The sequence below is a fragment of the Scyliorhinus canicula genome, chromosome 4 (genome assembly GCF_902713615.1).
Source record: "Scyliorhinus canicula chromosome 4, sScyCan1.1, whole genome shotgun sequence".
NCBI classification, from domain to species: Eukaryota; Metazoa; Chordata; class Chondrichthyes; order Carcharhiniformes; family Scyliorhinidae; genus Scyliorhinus; species Scyliorhinus canicula.
Window position 1 is genome coordinate 95443079 of NC_052149.1, and position 22982 is coordinate 95466060.

A 22982-nucleotide genomic window follows, 5' to 3' on the forward strand; every position below is an offset into this window, starting at 1 on the left:
TAAATTACAAAATGCAACCATCCCAATATAAAAAATAGGAAATGGGTGGTAGTTTACATCACCAGCCAGTCAGATGTCTACATTAATTTCTTAAATTCTGCTGAAATAAGCGTGCATATGGTATGTATCTCAAATTCTTCAATTAATTAAACTCTGTCGCCCCCGTTCCGACAAGCTCGCCGGAGACAGGGTGACATCCAACTCGTGAGTCCACCTGGTCAATTCAAGATTTCCTCCCAGTTCCCGCCTTCAAGTCCGGCTTCAGTGGGACCATGAAAATCCCGCCCCCGGGTGGACATCAGCCCTCCCAATAAATCAAGCACGGTAAGAAGTCTTACAACACCAGGTTAAAGTCCAACATGTTTGTTTCAAACACTAGCTTTCGGAGCACTGCTCCTTCCTCAGGTGAATTCAGCTGAGGAAGCAGTGCTCCGAAAGCTAGTGTTTAAAACAAACATGTTGGACTTTAACCTGGTGTTGTAAGACTTCTTACCATGTTCACCCCAGTCCAACGCTGGTATTTCCACATAATAAATCAAGCGTGAATGACTGTCAAGGAATATTTCTAAACCACTTTTCCACATTTACCATTTTATTTTGTTCTTGGGAGGGTGAGGGGGTAACTAAGTTCTTCATGAAATCATTTTCACCCGAGTGAATTAACCTTTCAAAACAGCGATCTGTTTGAGACATGTTTAACAAAGAACAATACAGCACAGGAACAGTGAGAATAAATGTCTCCCAGCTTTCATGAAGCGTTCCAATGGCGCTCAAGTCAGGAAAGTGGGGAAGGAAAACATAAATAGGATTATACAAAAACTCCAACAGTATTTCTTCTGAGGTTCTTCTGCACCCAGCACCGACGATCCAACCCTGTGTCTCTCCCCCCAACCTGGATCATCTCCCATGACTTGCCTCCCGTTTGTCACCAAATTCAGACGTAAAAGCTGGAATTGAAACGTTTCCTTTTCGTTGGGTCTCTAACGTTGACATGGTTGTACGGGCACTGTGGAGAGAATTTGAAAACAAGATATGATTCCCTCTTGTGCTGCACATGGAGGTAACGGGCACCTAATAGTGAGAGGCTTGAAGATTCTTCACACATATCAATTAACGTGGGATAAACGCCGCTTTCCTCGACAAGCTGCCCCCCGGGCTTAAAAAAATGTTTGTGAAAGACGACTTTGCAACAAGTGGGATTGATTACTGTTCAGGAAACCGCACTTCCTAAACAGGTCTCCTCAAGTGCCGAGCTTCGTTATGTCGAAAGTGGCCGAGCCCATTAGTGGAACTCGTTGATTTATGTCAGGGGGTCTCGGTTTGAAGAAACAAAAACGCCAATTTAATTTCAACTCCCTTCATGAAACTGGACGTGACCCGACTGGTTGGGAAAAAGACACGTGGCATAAAGCCCTTCGGAAAGTTGGCTTTCCATATTATTTTAAGAAATCGCTTTCAAAATGTTTTTTTTTGGGGGGGGGGGGGGTTAATCGTTTCAAACTAAAACGGGGTGAAAAAAGTTGAGATTTTAAATATTCTCCTTTGAGACAAAGTTTAAAATATCCCCTTCCATCTTTCCATCCGGATCTCCAAACTCAACGTTAACGTTGTAAATCACAATGCCGTGAGAATTGGTCCCAGTACTTTTATGTTTAAAACGTTTCAGATTTTTGCTGTATGCAACACAGTAAAACTCTGACAACCACCCAGGTATACCAGAAGGGGCACACATAACTGATAGGATTTATTTTGGAGTTTGACTCTGGGCTCACAGGGTCAATGAAGAGGAAATTCCTGCTGGAAATGGGAGGCGGATGTAAACAAAAGAAGGCTTGTTACTCACGTGTCTGCAAGCGGAGCCGCAGCATTTCCCGCGCTGCAGGTGGGCCAGACGAGTCAATACCAGGTAGCCGCTCTCTGTGTCCACATAGGTCTGCTGACCCGCCTTTAACACAAAGGCAACGTTTAATACTGCGTGCATACATTGAGTGTAAAAAAACAAGTACGGCCAAAGGTTCTGACAGCGCGCCGATCTCCAGCTGGGGGCTAAAAGCTGTGGGAATAGGGGTGGCGTTTTACCCAGAGGGATTCGCACCGGCGTTTCAAATGGGTTTGCACAAATAATTTGTAAATATTTGGCAGATGAGCTGGACGTTTGTTTGTGTTGTGATTTGAGTCCAACCTTCCCTTGGTCAGGAAAACATCCTTTTCAGATGAAGCTGATCGACGAATGGTATATGGTTGAGGTAGGGGGGCGATAGGGAGTGAAGGGCGTTCGTTTACATTCGGGTGTCTCCATGACCGTAGTCAGGACAAGTGAGTCACTTCCTCTAATTAACAAGAATAACAATTTGCATTTATATAGCACCCCTGGCAGAACAATGGCATTCCAGGGCACCCCATAGGAGAATTATCAGACGCAATTTGACACAAGCAAAATAAGGAGATATTGAGGCAGATGACCAAAAGTTTGGTCCAAGAAGTTGGTTTTAAGGAGTGTCTGAAAAGAGGAGGAGTTTGAGGGGTACGTTTGCAGAGTTTCTGGACTCCATAGCTGAAAGCATGGCCTTAATGGTAGAGTAATGAAAGTTTACAGATATGATTTACTGTGGATTGGTTCAGGGAAGAAAATTAACAGAGACCACTTGCAGAAGTCCTAATTAATTGTTCCCACTGGGTCAATAGATGCATCTACAGACTTTCAGTTGGTGTGACACACATTTTTATGATGATTTTATTCACAACGTAATGATTATTATTATGCCCATAAACCAAGCAAAATGTCACTTCCAAAAATAAAATGAAAATACAGCATGCCATGGATTCATAATTTTCCTTGGGGACCATTTGTGATGATGTATAGAATAAGAATATACTGATCACTGATTTGTGGCAGTTTTTTAATGTTTCATATTTTCCAATAAATATGGATACTTTTGAATATAATATTCATCACCAACTTTAACTCAATCCAAACCAATAAAAGGGGGGAGGGTTCTAAATACTATATGATTTATTGCATTGCACTGAAACTCTTTTATCTCAACATGCTGTTGCAGTGCAAAAAGTAAATAGAGTCCAAGTCACTCTTGAATTTGCTGCAATTTGAAGAGCTGAGTGAAACATCACCACAGAACAAAATACAATTCCAACCATGAGCTATGGTAAAAGGGAATTTTAAAATGATCCAAAGTTTTGGACAATGGTCAAAGTGCCAACACTTAATGCCCCAGCAAAAAAGGAATTTACTGAACTGTGAATTGAAATTATATGGATTCTTCTTTGATTAAATTAAATTCTGTTGATGCTGACTGATCATACTTATAATCTATGTTTAAATTGATTTTGTGTAATACACGGTTAGCGATGTAAGCTGGTTGTGAAAGTCCTGATGCATTTACACTTCATCCCAAGTTTACATTTTCCAATTGCTTTTCACAGCAATGTATTTATTCACATTTTATAAAAAGGCAACATGGATTGGAAAGCTCTCCTGATTCAACTCATCTGCAAAGGACAACTTGGGAAGGTAGCGGAGGTTCGTTTTGGAGGGGGGGGGGGGTTTGAAGAGAGGATTTATCATTTGCTAAGAGGGATATAAAAATTACAGAGCTACAGCGGTCCACATGGGAGGAAATTGGAAATTGGGAAATTTGAACTGCCAAGACCTTCTTTAAACTGAGGGAGGGATATGTGCTTTTGGGTGTGAAACCACCAGCTGTTGGGGTTTTAGTTTCAGGTCCCGAGTGTGTTGAGTTAGATTGCTGATCTGAGGCTTTGTAGTGAAGCAGAGCCTGCTTGGTTGTGACACTGAAGTTGGAGTGTAAACACATGCTTGAGGAATGTGCTTTTTAAGAGATGTCAGATCTGATTTTAGACAGTCCAATACCTTGAAAGCAACATTGTTAAATTCTTGCTAGAATCTTGCTGAAATGTTTCCGTAAATTAAATTTATCCCACAGCGAAATGCCTGATGCCAGTTCTTTCTGAATCTTAATATTTCACAGGAATAGCAGCTGAAATGGTATTATGCTTTGTCCAAATCAATGCACCTAAATCAGCTAATTCTTGGGGGAATGGTTGTTTAATCTATGGAAACTTATTTCATTACATTTACATTTCATTTATTTTTTGAATTACTGGATTTGGCTGAAGTGGGCTGCTTTTTTTCGATATGAGACTGTGGTGACTGGACAAGTGGACTTTGATTTATGTTATTTGTGCTGCCATATAGTGAATCTGCTTACAATGTGGCTTTGTCCCATTACATATATCTGCATCAATCATTTCCAAAAGGCACATTTACAGCATTTATCATAGGGGTCCAAAAATGTATTTTCCACTTCAGCTGTGTCTGGTCCAAATTTAGTTAATCAATTATAACCATTTAAAATTTAGTGAACACAGTGCAGTACTGTTACCACAAGATAGTAGGGAATAATCATAACGTCTACAACCTCACCATATTGACAGGCTGTTTAGCACTTGTATTTTGCAATATGGTGAATTCAATGCATAAAAATTTTCCATTTTCAGCAGCGATTCAATTCCTCTTTGCAGCCACTACTACTTTTCTTTCCACTATTTTGTCAAGGAGTACAGTCCTGATTATAACTCATGGAATCAAAAATCATTCTCCTCATCTTGCCTCTGTCAATTTTGCCAATGATCTATATCTATGCCCTCTGCTTGTGAAAACCGTTTTTCTCCACACTAAGTCACTCAGAATTTTGCAAATTTCCATTAAATCTCCCCTGAATCCACTCTTCCTGAAGCAAAACAATCCCAGCTTCTCAGGTCTGTCCAGATAACTGAAACTCCTCATCTCAGGCGCATTGTCAGTAAATCTCTGACTCTTCTTCAAGGCCTGATGTCCTTTCTAAAGTGTATTGCCCAGAGTTGGCTACAATACTCCCATCTGAGATCTAACCATCATTTCTAAAGGTTTACCATAATTTCCTTGGCTTTTACATGGTAGCATGGTGGTTAGCACAAATGCTTTACAGCTCCAGGGTCCCAGGTTCGATTCCCGGCTGGGTCACTGTCTGTGAGGAGTCTGCACGTCCTCCCCGTGTGTGCGTGGGTTTCCTCCGGGTGCTCCGGTTTCCTCCCACAGTCCAAAGATGTGCGGGTTAGGTGGATTGGCCATGCTAAATTGCCCGTAGTGTCCTAAAAAGTAAGGTTAAGGGGGGGGTTGTTGGGTTACGGGTATAGGGTGGATACGTGGGTTTGGGTAGGGTGATCATTGCTCGGCACAACATCGAGGCCCAAAGGGCCTGTTCTATGCTGTACTGTTCTATGTTAACATTTGTAAAACCAACAATTCTGTATAAAATCATTCTGATGGGAACAGTTCCTAAATTTACAGAGTTTGTTTACACAAGAACAGAAAAACAGGAGCAAGTGCACATCATTCCAGCATTCAACAAGATCATGGCTGAATTCCTAAATTAACTCCACTCTCCCGCCCTCTTCCCAGATTCCTTGGTTCACTTAGTGCCTAAAAACCTATCAATCTCAGTCTCGAATATACTCATTGACTGTGTAGCGAGAGCCCTCTGGCAATGAGAGTTCCAAAGACTCCCAACTCTAAGAGTGACCAGGCTGTAGAATTCACTCTGGGGAATCACTTTAACTTGTATTAACCTGCACCTTCCCTCAAAGGATCTGTCTCAGGCCTGTTTAATTCTTACTTGCTTCCAACTCCACCAGAATGATCAACAGCCTCACTGAGATAAGAACAGAGTTCCCCACACATGATTTTTTAAAAAAAATTTAGATTACCCAATTATTTTTTCCAATTAAGGGGCAATTTAGCGTGGCCAATCCACTTACTCTGCACATCTTTGGGTTGTGGGGGCGAAACCCACGCAGACACGGGGAGAATGTGCAAACTCCACACAGACAGTGACCCAGAGCCGGGATCGAACCTGGTACCTCAGCGCCGTGAGGCAGTTGTGTTAACCACTAGGCCACCGTGCTGCCCTCCCCACACATGATTTTTAAAAGGGTTTTAAACAACTGATCCTGCCTTCAGCTGGTGCTGGAGTGGACTTCCTAACAATTCAGTCTTGCTGTGGAAAGAGAAAGGTCTTTACTTTGGATCTTCAGAATCCATTAGATGAGAGAGAGATCATGGCTGTGACCATCCAGCTTCTGACCAAAACGAAAGTAAAAGCAAACACCGTCACACAAGGACGGAACATTCCAGGGAAAACCCCAACCCCCAATGAGCAGCGGCCTTTCATATAGCCTGGCAATTTTCAACAGTCCATTGGCCGACAACCCAATCTGTCACGGTGGGTCAGCACTGATTTTCCTTGAATCTGCTGATCTGAAATAGAAACCGCTCTTTGCAATCTGCCTTGCCTGAGTTGATAAGTCAATCCTTAGTTTACCAATCACTTGAATTAAAGGTGCAGTTCATCTTTAATAATAATAATAATCTTTATTGTCACAAGTAAGCTTACATTAACACTGCAGTGAAGTTACTGTGAAAATCCCCTAGTCGCCACATTCCGGCACCTGTTCGGATACACAGAGGGAGAATTTAGAATGTCCAATTCACCTAACAAGCACATCTTTCGGGACATGGTGCTGAAAAACGACCTCCTCCAAAATCCTTCCGTGGATCGCCACGATGATCCCCCCTCCAGCCCCATCACCGCCAGCACCACCTCCAACAATGAGGAGGACATTGCCACCAGAAATGTCGGGAATAGCTTCTCAGCGAAATCCTGCACCTGCATCTACCTAACGGCCTCTTCCCGCGGAATCCCAAACCTCTCTGTCAATTCCTCCAAGCTCGCGAACATGCCCTTCCAGAAATAATTCCTTAATTTCCATCACCCATCACCCGCCCCCTCCATCCACCCCCGAAACCTAGCATCCAGTCTCACCGGCTCAAATACATGATTCCCTTGATCGGCATCAGCTTCAACCCCGCCCCTAAAATCCTGCCAAAATTGCCTCCATACCCTCAACGTGGTCACCACCACTAGACTACCTGAATATTTCCCTGGGGCAAACAGAAGCAGCGCCGTTGCCAGCGCCCGCAATCCCGATCCTTTACAAGACCATGCCTCCATCTTCACCCACAAAGCCTCCGGCTCCCGACTCCAACCCCACACCTTCTCAGTGTTCGCTGCCCAATATAAAATCATGTTGATTATGCCTAATCACAATGTGATTTTCCAAGTGTCCTGCAATCACATCCTTAATAATTATTATTTTTGGAAATATTTTTATTGAAATTTTAACAACCGTAATAACAATTGTTTGCATTTTTCTGCTACTGATGCCAGGCTAATAGATCTGTAGCCTCCTGTGTTCTCTCGCGCTCCTTTCTTGAAGAACGGGTCTGTGTTTGTTACCTTCCAATCCATGTTCTAGATGTTCTCAGAGCTAGTTAATTCCAGAAGATCAAAATCAATGTGCTACCTCTGTAACCACCTCTTTTAAAGCACTATGGTGAAAGCCATCAGATCCCGGCTATTTGCTAGTTTTAAGTCCCATTAATTTCTCAAATACTCTTTTTTTCACTAATATTAATTAAAATCCCAATAGATGTATGATTCCTCATAATTTCCAATAGGCCCACTGTATCTTCCACTGTGAGGCCAGACACAAAATATGGGCTGAATTCTCCCTCCCCGCCCACCGCAAGAACGCCACGGGCGAGCCGCGTACAATTGAGTACTCCATTGACCTCGGGTGAGATTCTCCGGTTTCCGAGCGAGCCACAGTGCTATGGTCTGTTTTCCCATCCATTCTGAAGTCTTCATACCCATCCACACGACTTGTGTGTTCATGTTGGGCAATAGCAAAGTTTGAGGCTCCTCCACCACTGCACCTGTGGTCTCCTGAAAAGCCTGAGCTGCAATCACACCCTCCTGGCCCTGACAACTAACCAAATCTAAGCCACACCATAGTTCTGTGACTGCCTCCCGGGGTATCTAGGTAACTACCACCCCCGCCATGCATCATAATGTCTACACCTGAGACTCATCAACTCTGTACGCAAATTCCTCAAGATGCAGATAGTTACTGTGCTGTGATTTAGTTTATCTGTCTGAAATGGGTACTAGTGGGTCAGGATTTTGTCGGAATGTGTATCACAGTGAGTGGGAACTGTTGGTAAGTGTTTCTCTTTACAATTTCAGTAGTCTAGTGTAAAGGGCAATAAGCACCTGAGCCAATTAGATATGAGGCAGTTATCTGTCAATCAATTGAAGCCCAATTAGGGCCTCAATAGGGGTGATTATTTAGGAATATTAATCTTGTGTATGAGTCATCCCAGCTCACCTCAGCTTTATATAAGGCAGTAGGTTAAGCAAGCGCACAACCAGTCAGCTCGAGTGAGATTTCACCCAGAGTGAGGGTGTTGAGAATTTGGAGCTGCGGCGGGGTGGGGGTGGAATTTGGAGCTGCGATGGGGGGGATTTGAAGCTGCGGGGGGGGGGGGGGGGGGGGGATTTGAAGCTGTGGGGGGGGGGGGGGGGGGGGGGATTTGAAGCTGTGGGGGGGGGGGGGATTTGAAGCTGTGGGGGGGGGGGATTTGAAGCTGTGGTGGGGGGGGCTTTGGAGCTGCGGTGGGGGGGGATTTGGAGCTGCGGTGGGGGGGATTTGGAGCTGCGGTGGGGGTGTTTGGAGCTGCGGTTGGGGGGGGGATTTGGAGCTGCGGTGGGGGGGATTTGGAGCTGCGGTGGGGGGGATTTGGAGTTGCGGGGGGGGGATTTGGAGTTGCGGGGGGGGGATTTGGAGTTGCGGGGGGGGATTTGGAGCTGCGGTGGGGGGGGATTTGGAGCTGCGGTGGGGGGGATTTGGAGCTGCGGTGGGGGGGATTTGGAGCTGCGGTGGGGGGGGTTTGGAGCTGCGGTGGGGGGGATTTGGAGCTGCGGTGGGGGGGGGGTTTGGAGCTGCGGGGGGGGGATTTGGAGCTGCGGTGGGGGGGATTTGGAGCTGCGGCGGGGTGGGGGGGGATTTGGAGCTGCGGTGGGGGGGGATTTGGAGCTGCAGTGGGGGGGGATTTGAAGCTGTGGTGGGGGGGCTTTGGAGCTGTGGTGGGGGGGGATTTGGAGCTGCGGTGGGGGGGGTTTGGAGCTGCGGTGGGGGGGGGTTTGGAGCTGCGGTGGGGGGGATTTGGAGCTGCGGTGGGGGGGATTTGGAGCTGCGGTGGGGGGGGATTTGAAGCTGTGGTGGGGGGGCTTTGGAGCTGTGGTGGGGGGGGATTTGGAGCTGCGGTGGGGGGGATTTGGAGCTGCGGTGGGGGGATTTAGAGCTGCGGTGGGGGGGGATTTGGAGCTGCGGGGGGGGGGGATTTGGGGCTGCGGTGGGGGGGGATTTGGAGCTGCGGAGGGTTGGAATTTGGAGCTGCGCTGGGGGGGGTTTGGAGCTGCGGTGGGGGGGGGGGGTTTGGAGCTGCGGTTGGGGGGGATTTGGAGCTGCGGTGGGGGGGATTTGGAGCTGCGGGGGGGGGGGATTTGGAGCTGCGGTGGGGGGGGATTTGGAGCTGCAGTGGGGGCCGGATTTGAAGCTGCGGTGGGGGGGATTTGGAGCTGCGGTGGGGGGGATTTGGAGCTGCGGTGGGGGGGATTTGGAGCTGCGGTGGGGGGGATTTGGAGCTGCAGTGGGGGCCGGATTTGAAGCTGCGGTGGGGGGGATTTGGAGCTGCGCTGGGGGGGGTTTGGAGCTGCGGTGGGGGGGGGGGTTTGGAGCTGCGGTTGGGGGGGATTTGGAGCTGCGGTGGGGGGGATTTGGAGCTGCGGTGGGGGGGGATTTGGAGCTGCGGTGGGGGGGATTTGGAGCTGCAGTGGGGGCCGGATTTGAAGCTGCGGTGGGGGGGATTTGGAGCTGCGGGGGGGGGGATTTGGAGCTGCGGTGGGGGGGATTTGGAGCTGCGGTGGGGGGGATTTGGAGCTGCAGTGGGGGCCGGATTTGAAGCTGCGGTGGGGGGGATTTGGAGCTGCGGGGGGGGGATTTGGAGTTGCGGTGGGGGGGATTTGGAGCTGCGGTGGGGGGGGATTTGGAGCTGCGGTGGGGGGGATTTGGAGCTGCGGTGGGGGGGGATTTGGAGCTGCGGTGGGGGGGGATTTGGAGCTGCGGTGTGGGGAGGGGGGGGGATCTGGAGCTGTGATAGGGCGGGGGGGGAATATGGAGCTGCGACAGGGCGGGCGGGGGGGGGGATTTGGAGCTGCGACAGGGCGGGGGGGATTTGGAGCTGCGACAGGGCGGGGGGGGAATATGGAGCTGCGGCGGGGCGGGGGGAATTTAGAGCTGCGACGGGGGGTGGAATTTGGAGCTGCGGTGGGGGGGGTGGAATTTGGAGCTGCGGGGGGGGTGGAATTTGGAGCTGCGGCGGGGGGGGTGGAATTTGGAGCTGCGGGGGGGGTGGAATTTGGAGCTGCGGGGGGGGTGGAATTTGGAGCTGCGGGGCGGGGGGGAATTTAGAGCTGCGACGGGGGGTGGAATTTGGAGCTGCGGTGGGGGGGTTGTGGAATTTGGAGCTGCGGAGGGGGTGGAATTTGGAGCTGCGGGGGGGGGGGGGAATTTGGAGCTGCGGGGGGGGGTGTGGAATTTGGAGCTGCGGCGGGGGGGTGGAATTTGGAGCTGCGGGGGGGGGGGGTGGAATTTGGAGCTGCGGGGGGGGGTGGAATTTGGAGCTGCGGCGGGGGGGGTGGAATTTGGAGCTGCGGGGGGGGGTGGAATTTGGAGCTGCGGGGGGGGTGGAATTTGGAGCTGCGGGGGGGGTGGAATTTGGAGATGCGTGGGGGTGTGTGGAATTTGGAGCTGCGGAGAGGGAATTTGGAGCTGCGAGGGGGGGGGATTTGGAGCTGTGGGGTGGGGAATTTGGAGCTGCGGTGGGGGGGAATTTGGAGCTGTGGGCGGGAGAATTTGGAGCTGTGGGCGGCAGAATTTGGAGCTGAGGAGAAAGAGGTGCTCATCATCGGGAGGAGTGGAGAGGCTGGCCTACGAGGAAGACTCGAGGGCAAGTGAGAGGTGGGAAAAAAAAAATCGAACCATGATGTCAAAGCCAGCAGATAAGTGATTGACTGGTAAGTAGTTTTTATTTTCATTTTTCTCTTGGCATTGTATTGCTGTTCTAAATTAACTTAAGGGTTAAGAGGGAAGGACTTCCGGTGGGGGAAGAGAGCAGTTGCGGGCAGCAGAGCTCTGGAGCTGCGGATGGATTCATTTTGGAGCATCCACAATGCTGAGGAAGTTGTGAATAGCACGTTGGTCACACCACAGTTAAAAATTACTGAGGGAGATAGGAAATGGGTGATCACCAGACAGAGGAAGAGTAGGAAGGTAGTGCAGGGGTCCCCTGCAGTCATTTCCCTCAAAAACAGATATTCTGTTTTGGCTACTGTTGGGGGAAATGGCTTGTCAAGGGAAGGTTCATGGCACTGGAGCTGGCTATGCTGCACAGGGGGGCAGGGAAAAGAGTGGCAGAGCTATAGTGATAGGGGCTCAATGGTAAGGGGAATAGGCAGGTGTTTCTGTTGATGCAAACAAGACTCCAGGATGGTATGTTGCCTCCCTAGTGCAATATTCAAGGATGTCTCGGAGCGGCTGCAGGACATTCTGGATGGGGAGGGTGAACAGCCAGCTGCTGTGGTGCATAAAGGCTCCAATGATATAGGTTTAAAAAAGCGATGAGGTCCTACAAGCTGAATTTAGGGAGGTAGGAATTCAACTAAAAAGTTGAACCTCAGAAGTAGTCATCTCAGCATTGCCACATGAGTCACATGCTAGTCAGAGTAGGAATATCAGGATAGATAAGATGAATACGTAGCTTGAGAGATGGTGCAAGAGGAGGGATTCAAATTCCTGGGACATTGGAACCGGTTCTGGGGGAGGTGGGACCAGTACAAACTGGACGGTCTGCACCTGGGCAAGACTGGAACCAATGTTCTAGGGGGAGGGTTTAAACTAATGTGGCAGGGGGATGGGAACCATTACAGGAAATCAGAGGGAATTAAAGTGGCTAGAGAAACAAAAGGCACTAAGGGGAAAACTGAAAGGCAGAGAAATCAAAGTCAAAAATCAAAACGGGCCACAGTACAGAAACTGTGGCGAACTCAGTGAATGGGCCAGTAAGACTAAGAGAAATAAAACAGGGAGAATGTACAAAACTTGACCTGACAGATGATCTGAGGAAGCACAGCAGAGAGCAAGGGAAGTCCAGATTAAACTGCATTATTTCAATGCAAGAGGTCTGACAGGCAAGGCAGATGAACTCGGGCCATGGTTAGGTATGTGGGACTGGGATATTTCTAGCTATTACTGAAACATGGCTAAAGGAGGGGTAGGACTGGCTGCTCAATGTTCTAGGGTACAGATGCTATAAGAAAGACAGAACAGGAGGTAAGAGAGGAGAGGGCGTTGCGTTTTTGTTTAGGGAGAATATCATGGCAGTACAGAGGGAGGTTATATTCGAGGGTTCGCTCACTGAGTCTATATGGGTAGAACTAAAAAATAAGAAGGGAGAGAACACTTTGATAAGATTGTACTGCATACCCCCAACCAGTCAGTGGGAAATTGAGAAACAAATATGTTTTTAAAAAAATAATTTTTATTGAAATTTTTACAAAATATAAACATCTCAACTATATTAACAAAACACCCGCGGTAACACTCCAAGAACAACACCCACCCATCTTCAACCGCAACTACAAACAAAAGAAAAAACGAAAGAACACCCACACAACAAAAGGGAAAGAAATAACACCCGCCACATCCCACAAACCCATGTACACCGTTCTCCCTCCCACCAAACCAGACCCCCGCCCCCTTCTCCACTACCTCCCCCCCCCCCCCCCCCCCCCTCCCGGGTTGCTGCTGCTGCCGGCCTATTTACCTACCGTTCTGCCAGGAAGTCCAGGAAAGGCTGCCACCGCCTAAAGAACCCTTGTACTGAACCCCTCAGGGCAAATTTCACCTTCTCCAATTTAATGAACCCCGCAATATCATTGATCCAGGCCTCCACGCTGGGGGGGCCTTGCATCCTTCCATTGGAGCAAGATCCTCCGCCGGGCTACTAGGGACACAAAGGCCAGAACACCGGCCTCTTTCGCCTCCTGCACTCCCGGCTCCACTGCAACCCCAAAAATTGCGAGTCCCCAGTCTGGCTTGACCCTGGATCCTACCACCCTCGACACCGTCCTTGCTACCCCCTTCCAAAATTCTCCCAGCGCTGGGCATGCCCAGAACATATGGGCATGGTTCGCTGGGCTCCCCGAGCACCTACCACACCTGTCTTCGCCCCCGAAAAACCTACTCATCCTCGTCCCAGTCATGTGGGCCCTATGCAGCACCTTGAACTGTATGAGGCTAAGCCTCGCACAGGAAGAGGAGGAATTCACTCTCTCCAGGGCGTCCGCCCATGTCCCCTCCTCAATCTCCTCACACAGCTCCTCTTCCCATTTACCCTTCAGCTGCTCCACCGAGGCCTCATCCACCTCCTGCATCACCCGGTATATGTCCGAAATCCTCCCTCCTCCAACCCACAGCCCCGAGAGCACCCTGTCCCGCACCCCACGTGGGGGCAGCAAGGGGAACCCCTCCACCTGCTGCCTGGCAAACGTCCTAACCTGCATGTACCGAAACATGTTCCCCGGGGGGAGCCCAAACTTCCCCTCTAACTCCCGCAAGCTCGCGAACCTCCCCTCCACAAACAGGTCCCTCAACCTTCTAACCCCTACCCTGTGCCAGCCCAGAAATCCGCCATCAATGCTCCCTGGGACAAACCGATGGTTCCCTCATATCGGGGCCTCCATCGAGCCCCTCACTTCTACCCTATGCCGTCTCCATTGCCCCCAAATCTTGAGGGTAGCCGCCACCACCGGGCTCGTGGTATACCTCGTTGGAGGGAGCGGCAACGGCGCCGTTACCAGCGCCTCCAGGCTCGTGCCCACACATGACGCCGCCTCCATCCTCTTCCATGCTGCCCCTTCCTCGTCCATTACCCACGTACGCACCATCGCTGCATTGGCAGCCCAATAGTACCCACAGAGGTTGGGCAACGCCAGCCCCCCCCTATCCCTGCCCCGTTTCAGGAACACTCTTCTCACCCTCGGAGTCCCATGCGTCCACACAAATCCCGTGATACTCCTGTTGACCCTCCTAAAAAAGGCCTTCGGGATAAGGATGGGGAGGCACTGGAACAGGAACAAAATCCTCGGGAGTACCGTCATCTTAATGGACTGCACCCTCCCCGCCAGTGACAGCGGTACCATATCCCACCTCTTAAACTCCTCCTCCATCTGCTCCACCAACCTTGTGAGGTTGAGCTTGTGCAAGCCCCCCCAACTCCCAACCACCTGGACACCTAGGTACCTGAAGCTCTTCCCTGCCTGCTTCAGTGGGAGCCTACCAATCCCCTCCTCCTGATCCCCCGGATGCACCACAAACAACTCACTCTTACCCAGGTTCAACTTATACCCAGAGAAACCCCCGAATTCACTAAGAATCCTCACCACCTCCGGCATCCCCCCCACCGGGTCCGCCACATAAAGCGACACTCGATGCTCCTCCCCACCCCGCACCACGCCCCTCCAGTTCCCTGACTCCCTCAACGCCATGGCCAAGGGCTCAATCGCCAACGCGAAGAGCAAGGGGGACAGAGGGCACCCCTGTCTCGTCCCCCGGTACAGCCGAAAGTACTCCGACCTCCTCCTATTTGTGGCTAAACTTGCCATCGGGGCCTCGTAAAGCAGCCTCACCCACCGGATAAACCCCTCCCCAAACCCAAACCTCTCCAACACCTCCCACAGATACTCTCCCACTCAACCCTATCAAAGGCCTTCTCCGCATCCAATGCCACCACTATCTCCGCCTCCCCTTCCACGTCCGGCATCATAATGACATTGAGGAGGCTTTGCATGTTCGTATTCAACTGCCTTCCCCTCACACACCCCGTCTGGTCGTCATGAATGACCCCGGGCACGCAATCCTCTATTCTAGTGGCTAGGATCTTTGCCAGCAGCTTAGCGTCGGCGTTTAGCAGCGAAATCGGCCTATATGACCCGCACTGCAGAGGGTCCTTGTCCCGCTTCAGGATCAAGGAAATCAGCGCCCGTGACATAGTTGGGGGCAAAGCCCCCCCCTCCCTTGCCTCGTTAAAGGTCCGGACCAACAGGTCCACATACCTTTTATAAAATTCCGCCGGAAACCCGTCCGGCCCCGGCGCCTTCCCCGATTACATGCTCCCTATCCCTTTGACCACCTCCTCCAGCTCGATCGGCGCCCCCAGTCCCTCCACCTGCTCCTCCTCCACCCTCGGGAATCGCAGCTTGTCCAAGAAGCACCCCATTCCACCCCCCTCCACCAGGGGCTCCGACCGGTACAGTTCCCCATAGAAGTCCCTGAAGACCCCATTAACATCTACCCCCCTCCGCACCACCTTCCCAGCATTATCCGTCACTCCCCCAATCTCCCTGGCCGCGTCCTGCTTTTGAAGCTGGTGTGCCAGCATCCTGCTCGCCTTCTCCCCATACTCATACACCGCCCCCTGTGCTTTCCTCCACTGAGCTTCCGCCTTTCTGGTAGTCAATAGGTCGAATCTGGCCTGAAGGCTACGCCTCTCCCCCAGAAATCCCTCCTCTGGAGCCTCCGCATATCTCCTATCCACCCTCACCATCTCCCCTATCAGTCTCTCCCTCTCCCTCTGCTCCCCCCTCTCCCTATGGGTTCGGATGGAGATCAATTCCCCTCTAGTTACCGCCTTCAATGCCTCCCAGACCGTCCCCACTCGGACCTCCCCGTTGTCATTGGCCTCAAGGTACCTCTCGATACACCCCCGAACCATCTTGGCCACCTCCTCGTCTGTCAGCAGCCCCGCCTCCAAGCGCCAGAGCGGACATTGGTCCCTCCCTTCCCCCAGCCCGAGGTCCACCCAGTGCGGGACATGATCTGAAATGGCAATGGCGGAGTATTCCACATCCTCCACCCTCGAAACCAACCCCCTGCTCAGAACAAAGAAATCAATCCTCGAGTAGGCCTTATGTACGTGGGAGAAATCCGAGTATACCCTGGCCCTCGGCCTCGCAAACCTCCAGGGATCCACCCCCCCCCCCCCCCCCCCCCCCCCCCCCCCCCCCCCCCCCCAATCTGGTCCATAAATCACCTCAACACCTTAGCCGGCGCCGGCCTCCTACCCGTCCGGGACTTGGATTGATCCAATGGGGGATAAAGTACCGTGTTGAAGTCCCCCCCCCACCATGATCAGGCCCCCCACCTCCAGGTCCGGAATGCGGCCCAACAAACGCCGCATAAACCGCGCATCGTCCCAATTTGGGGCGTAAACATTCACCAACACCACCCGCTCCCTCTGCAGCTTACCACTCACCATCACATATCTCCTGCCACTGTCAGCCACCACATTTAACGCCTCAAACGACACCTTCTTCCCCACCAGGATCGCCACCCCCCGACTCTTCTCATCCAGCCCTGAGTGAAATACTTGGCCCACCCATCCCTTCCTCAGCCGAACCTGGTCCACCACTCTCAGGTGTGTCTCCTGGAGCATGGCCACATCCGCCTTCAGCCCCTTCAGGTGCGCAAACACCCGGGCCCGTTTGACCGGCCCAGTCAGCCCCCTCACATTCCAGGTTATCAGCTGGATGAGAGGGCTCCCTACCCCCCTTCCCTGCCGATTAGCCAGACCCCATCCCTTGCCCACCACCGGCCAGCGTCCCCCACTCTGCCAGTTCCCCACGGCGGCAACTCCCCCCCCCCCCCCCCTCCAGCACCCCCTGCGTCCTCCAGCTCCTTCCTGACTGTTTCAGCAGCAACCCAGAACCCCCCCCCCCCCAGGCTAGGACCCCTCCTAGCCGCGCCCCTTCCTCCGTAGCACTCCCGTGAGCCAGCTAACTTCTGCTGACCCCGGCGACTCCCGCCCTACCTCCGACTCCTCCCCACGAGGGACTACCCCATCTCCATCGTGCCCGTCAACGGGTCCTCCCCCCCCTCCCCCCCGCTCTTGCGCGGGAAAAGGAAACAGCCAGCAACGACCCGCGCTTCTCAGCCCCGACTCCGCCCCCAACATCTCCCAGCGCGGGAAACCCGCAGAAAGCCCGCACTTTCGCCCTGCCTGGCCCCGCCTCCTCCAGGGCCACTCCCATTGTCAGTCCCCCCCACCAGCTCCCCGAACTCCCCGTTTACCCCCCTGCCCGAACCCGTCCACCAGACCCCTACAGAAAAACCCATATAGAAAAGACAAATCGACATCACCCCACCCATCCTAAGGCCAACCCACATCATATATTAAACCAAGCAAATACAAGTACAGTATTATACAGCATCCCCCATCTTAGACCCTCAGTTTGAGTCCAATTTCTCGGCCTGCACAAAGGCCCAGGCCTCCTCTGGGGACTCAAACTAATGGTGCCGATCCTTATAGGTGACCCACAGACGCGCCGGCTGCAACATGCCGAACTTCACATTCCGTCTGTGGAGCACCGCCTTCGTCTGGTTAAACCCGGCCCTCCGCCTCGCCACCTCCGCACTCCAGTCCTGGAAGATCCGCACCTCCGTGTTCCCCCACTTGCTGCTCCGCTTCTTCTTGGCCCACCGGAGCACACACTCACGATCCACGAACCGATGAAACCGCACCAACACGCCCGCGGCGGCTCGTTTGGCTTGGGCCTCCTAGCCAGAATTCTGTGGGCCCCCTCTAACTCCAGGGGCCCCTGGAAGGACCCAGCCCCCATCAGCGAGTTTAACATAACAACCACATAGGCCGCCAGGTCCGACCCCTCCAGCGCCTCCGTGATGCCCAGGATCCGCAAATTCTTCCGCCTCGACTGGTTGTCCAGCTCCTCGAACCGCTCCTGCCATCTTTTATGGAGCGCCTCATGCATCTCCACCTTCCCCGCGATGGCCACGGCCTCATCCTCCCTTTCGGAGGCCTGCTTCTGCAGCTCCCGGATCGCAGCCCCCTGGGCTGTCTGGGTCTCCATCAGCTCCCTGGTGGTTTCCTTCAACGACTCCAGCAGCTCCACCTTAAGCTCCTGGAAGCAACGCAGCAGAGTCGCCTGCTGCTCCTGAGCCCACTCCCTCCAGTCCTCCGGGCCTCTGCCGTCCGCCATTTTGTCTTCCTTCCCCCGCTTTTTCAGTGGTGCTTTCTCCGTTTTTCTCCTTACCCCACTCCTGGTCCGGACCATAGGACCGTAGGGGTCGACTCCTGTCCTCTTCCCACGTCGGGATTTGCCGATACAGCTCCGTTGGGGGCCCTGAAAAGAGCCCCAATGTCCGTTTTCAGCGGGAGCTGCCGAATGTGCGGCTTAGCTCCGCATTGCCGCCACCGGAAGTCCGAGAAGCAAATATGTAAGGAGATTACAGATAGCTGCAAGAAAAATAGGGTGGTAATAGTTGGAGACTAACTTTCCCAACATTGACTGGGACAGCTATAGCATTAGGAGCTTAGATGGAGAGAAATTTGTTGAGTGTATTCAGGAGGAATTTCTCATTCAATATGTGGTTGACCCGACTAGATAGAGGGAAAAACCTGACCTCTTGGGAAATAAGGAAGGGCAGATGACAGAAGTGTTAGTGAGGGATCACTTTGGGACCAGTGACCATAATTTTATTTATTTTATAGCTATGGAGAATGATAGGTCTACAATTACGATTCTAAATTGGGGCAAGGCCAATTTTGATGGTATTAGACTGGAACTTTCAAAAGTTGATTGGGGGAGTCTGTTGGCAGGCAAAGTGATGGCTGGTAAGTGGGAGGCTTTCAAAAGTTTGTTACCCAGGGTTCAGGGTAAGCACATTCCTTTCACAGTGAAGAGCACAGCTGGTATAAGCTGGAACCCTGGATGATTCAGGATATTGAGGCCCTGGTCATAAAGAAGAAGGAGGCATAGGACATGCATAGGCAGGTAGGTGGATCCCTTGAAGAAGATAGAGGTTGTCGGAGTAGGGTTAAGACAGAAATCAGAAGGGCAAAATGGGGACAGATAAGGCAAAGGAGAATCCAAAGAGCTTCTACAAATACATAAAGGAGAAACTAGGGCGAGAGTAGGGCCCCTTAAGGATCTACAAGGTCATCTATGTGCGGTTCTGCAAGAGATGGGTGAGATCCTAAATGGGTATTTCTCATCGTATTTACTGTTGAGAAAGGCATGGATGTTGGGGAACTTGGGGAAATAAATAGTAATGTCTTGAGGAATGTACATAGTACAGAGAAGGAAGTGCTGGAATTCTTAAAGCGCATCAAGATAGCTAAATCCCTGGGACCTGATTAAATGTAACCCAGGATGTTGTGGAAGGCTGGGGGGGAAATTGTGGTTCCCCATGCAGAGATATTTCAATCATCAACAGTCACAGGTGAGGTGTCTGAAGATTGGAGGGCAGCAAATGTTGTGCCTTTGTTTAAGAAGGGCTGCAGGGAAAAGCCTGGGATCAACAGACCGTTGAGCCTAACATCTGTGGTGGGTAAGTTGTCAGAAGGTATTCTGAGAGACAGGATCTACAGGCATTGAAAGAGGCAAGGGCTGATTAGGAACAGTCAACATGGTTTTGTGAGTGGAAAATTGTGTCTCAAAAATTAGATTTACGTTTTTGAAGGGGTAACCAAGAAGGTAGAGGAGGGCAGTGCAGTCAATGTTGCCTACATGGACCTTAGCAAGGTCTATAAAAGGTTGCACATGGTAGGTTGTTGCATAAGATTAAATCTCACGGGATCCAGGGTGAGGTAGCCAATTGGATACAGAATTGGCTTGATAACAGAAGATAAAGGGTGGTTGCAGAGTGTTGTTTTTCAAACTGGAGGCCTGTGACCAGCGGCTGCCTCAGAGATCAGTGCTGGACCCACTGTTGTTTGTTATTTATATTAATGATTTGGATGAGAATTTAGGAGGCATGGTTGGTAAGTTTGCAGATGACACCAAGATTAGTGGCATGTGGACAGTGAAGAAGGTTATCTAGGATTGCAATGGGATCTTGATCAATTGGGCCAATGAATGGCAGATGGCGTTTAATTTCGATAAATGTGAGATGATGCATTTTTGTCGATCAAATCGGGGAAGGACCTACTCAGTTAGTGGTACGGTGTTTGGGAGAGTTATTGAACAAAGTGATTCATAGCTCCTTGAAAGTGGAGTCACAGGTGGACAGGGTGGTAAAGAAGGCGTTCGGCATGGTTCGTTTCATTGGTCAGAACATTGAATACAAGAGTTGGGATGCCTTCTTGAGGTTGTACCAGATATTAGTAAGAATAGAGTGTACAGTTCTGGTCACCCTATTATAGAAAGATTATTATTAAACTAGAAAGATTGCAGAAAAGATTTACTGGGATGCTACCAGGACTTGATGGTTTGAGTTATAAGGAGAGGTTGGATCAACTGGGACTTATTTCCCCGGAGTGTAGGAGGCTTAGAACTCTACAAAATAACGAAGGCCACAGATAAGGTAGATAGTCAACATCTTTTCCCAAAGGTAGGGAAGTCAAAAACTAGAGGGTATAGGTTTAAGGTGAGAGGGGAGAGATACAAAAGGGTCCAGAGGGGCAATTGGTTCACACAGAAGGTGGTGAATGTCTGGAATGAGTTGCCAGAGGCAGTCGCAGAGGCGGGTACAATTTTATCTTTTAACAAGCATTTAGACAGTTATATGGGTATTGAGGGATATGGGTCAATTGGGACTAGCTTAGTGGTAAAAATTGTGCGGGTTGGACAAGTTGGGCCAAAGAGACTGTTTTCATGGTGTAAACCTTTATGATTCTGTGACTATCACTTGGTGCCTGTGATTAGTTAGCCTTGAGCCTGCACCCTTAAAGTGAAAATACTTTTTGCCCACTGAGATGCTGGAAGTTTGAAATGTGAATGATGCAGAGAGGGGAAGAGGGCAAGAAGCAGATTGCAAGTTTGGGAAACACAGTGTAAGGGCCGTTAAAAGGCATTTGGAGCCCACAATTTCAATATCAATTTCAGTTACAGAAAGGGAACGATTGGATTAAGAGAGACAAAGTAGAAATAAACGACATTGTACATTCATTTTTTACATTTTCAAAACCTCTAATGGAAATTTAAATCTGAAGAGATGTGATTCGTCACTTCTAATAGTTCTTTTTCCGTGCTAGAGAGGTTGATTGTAAGTAACGAACAATGATCACAACATTTCAAGGGGATTTCGGTAAAAATTATAAGATGATTGTGGTGAGGTTGCGGTACAAATACAGCAACTGGCTACACCATTCAATTCATTTCAGTGGGGACAGAGAGCTGCTTACCCAAAGCTGATGGCAGAGTGGTGCATAAGTGAGAGTAATTTTTGGATATTGGCATTTAATCGTGCCTCGCCTGAAGATTTAGTATCATTCCCACATAAATAACAGAGAACACTGTAGCCTCATATTTAATTTGACAGCTAAATAATAAAATTAAAAATGCAAAGTAATGCATCAAGGAATGGTGTAAAGTAGCCTGAGTATTTTTAAAGGCAGGTTTTACCTGTTCTGTGTTTACAACCACACCTGCAATATTTCAGTCCACAGGAAATGGCAATATTGATCTCTGAAAGTGTTAATTTAGTGAGCGGCACTGCACACCACTCTGAATGAAGGGGCAGGGAATAAAAATTCGGCCGGGCACACCTTTTGTTGCTGGGAACAAGTGTAGTGTGGGCTTCCTCACTCACCTTGCAGGCCTGGCGATGAGAGGCGGCGATCTCCTGTTCAAGAGCTGTTAACTTCGGGGCTTCCCGGGGCGCAGGCTCTGCACTTGCTGCCGAAGCCTGCTGCCCTTTTCCCCGGGCTGCCCAGCACCTCCCCGCCGCTCCCCCTGCAGCTGAAATCCGGGCTAACCTTGCAGCCAAGAGCCGGGGACATACAAAGTATTTGGAACACATTTTCCCCAATATTATATGTAACATTCGACCACTTCAAAGTGTTTCGATGCAACAACATTGGAAAGAATGGGTTGGCTGCACCCGGGAGGAGGCTAAAAATTGCAAATGTTGACGATTGTAATTTTTCAAGTCGACATTTCACATCGAGCACCAGATTATCATAAAGATAAATTGCAACATAATGCGTTTAAAGTTCCCCAAGTGTACCTGGATGAAAGAGGAGCATTTTAATTAACCATAGGATATGGCGTTTGTTGGGGAAACCTGCCTGATGTCAGCAGCAGTGTTTCCTGCTGGTACTGGGGGCTGGACATGTTTTGTTGCCTTCCGGATGGTTGAACAGTAGCACAGCTTTCCGGATTGCTACCGTGAATGCAAACTGAAAATCGGCCGTTTAATCTTCACCCAGGAAAGGATTTAGGGGAAGAGAGCTGTCTATAACTTGGAAACTGGCGTCTGCTTTTATAATTGAAGTAATGCCTCCAAAATTGCTGGAATGGCACATCTCCACTTTGAGTGCTTAGTCAACCCCAGGCTCAAATGTTTAGCTCAACTAATCTAAATTTAAATGTGACCATCCCATTTTTTTTTTTTAAAACGGCATCTTTCCTGTGGGTGGACACCGAGAGCTCCACGCAAACTGTGAGCAGCTGGATGTCCAGCTCTTTTTCACGGTATGAGCCAGGCAACATGAATGGATCTGAACTTCAACTTCCTATATAAATGCACCCTAAATGGATTGACGTTGGAGACGCAAGGGTGGGTAACAGTACAAATTGAAGTTTACAGTCAATAAAGGTATGATTGCAGCCCTCATGCTCACCATTATCTGAAAACTTGCAGGCCCAAAACAATTTATTTAGATTTCATAGGAACTTCAATCTGATCATGCAAACTGCCTGTCCTTATTAAGCTTGAAGAAATTGGATTTTCATTAGGTGACTTCACAGGTTTAGCTGTGTAGGTAGTAAGGGATGGCTTTTCCAAGCATTTACACAATATGGTGGCCCTAAACTGTCGCTAGTTAGCTTATTGTACTGCAAAAATAGCTATCCATTTTATGTGATCAATGAGTCTGGCAGACCAGAATTACACTGCCAGCTGGCCCTCACATTGCCACAAGAGAG

General features: G+C 50.1%; 1 protein-coding gene across 1 annotated transcript in view; it reads right to left on the reverse strand.

Moving 5' to 3' along the window:
* LOC119964821 (LIM/homeobox protein Lhx9) overlaps positions 1-22174 on the reverse strand; it is a 58962-nt gene extending 36788 nt beyond the window's left edge. Inside the window, exons 1-2 of the mRNA XM_038794856.1 lie at positions 21646-22174; positions 1843-1945 (exon numbers count right to left, since the gene is read on the reverse strand). Of these exons, the coding sequence (XP_038650784.1) occupies positions 1843-1945; positions 21646-21879 (337 nt within the window). The 5' untranslated portion in view covers positions 21880-22174. The remainder of the gene's footprint in view (positions 1-1842; positions 1946-21645) is intronic.
* Positions 22175-22982: the final 808 nt, after the last annotated feature.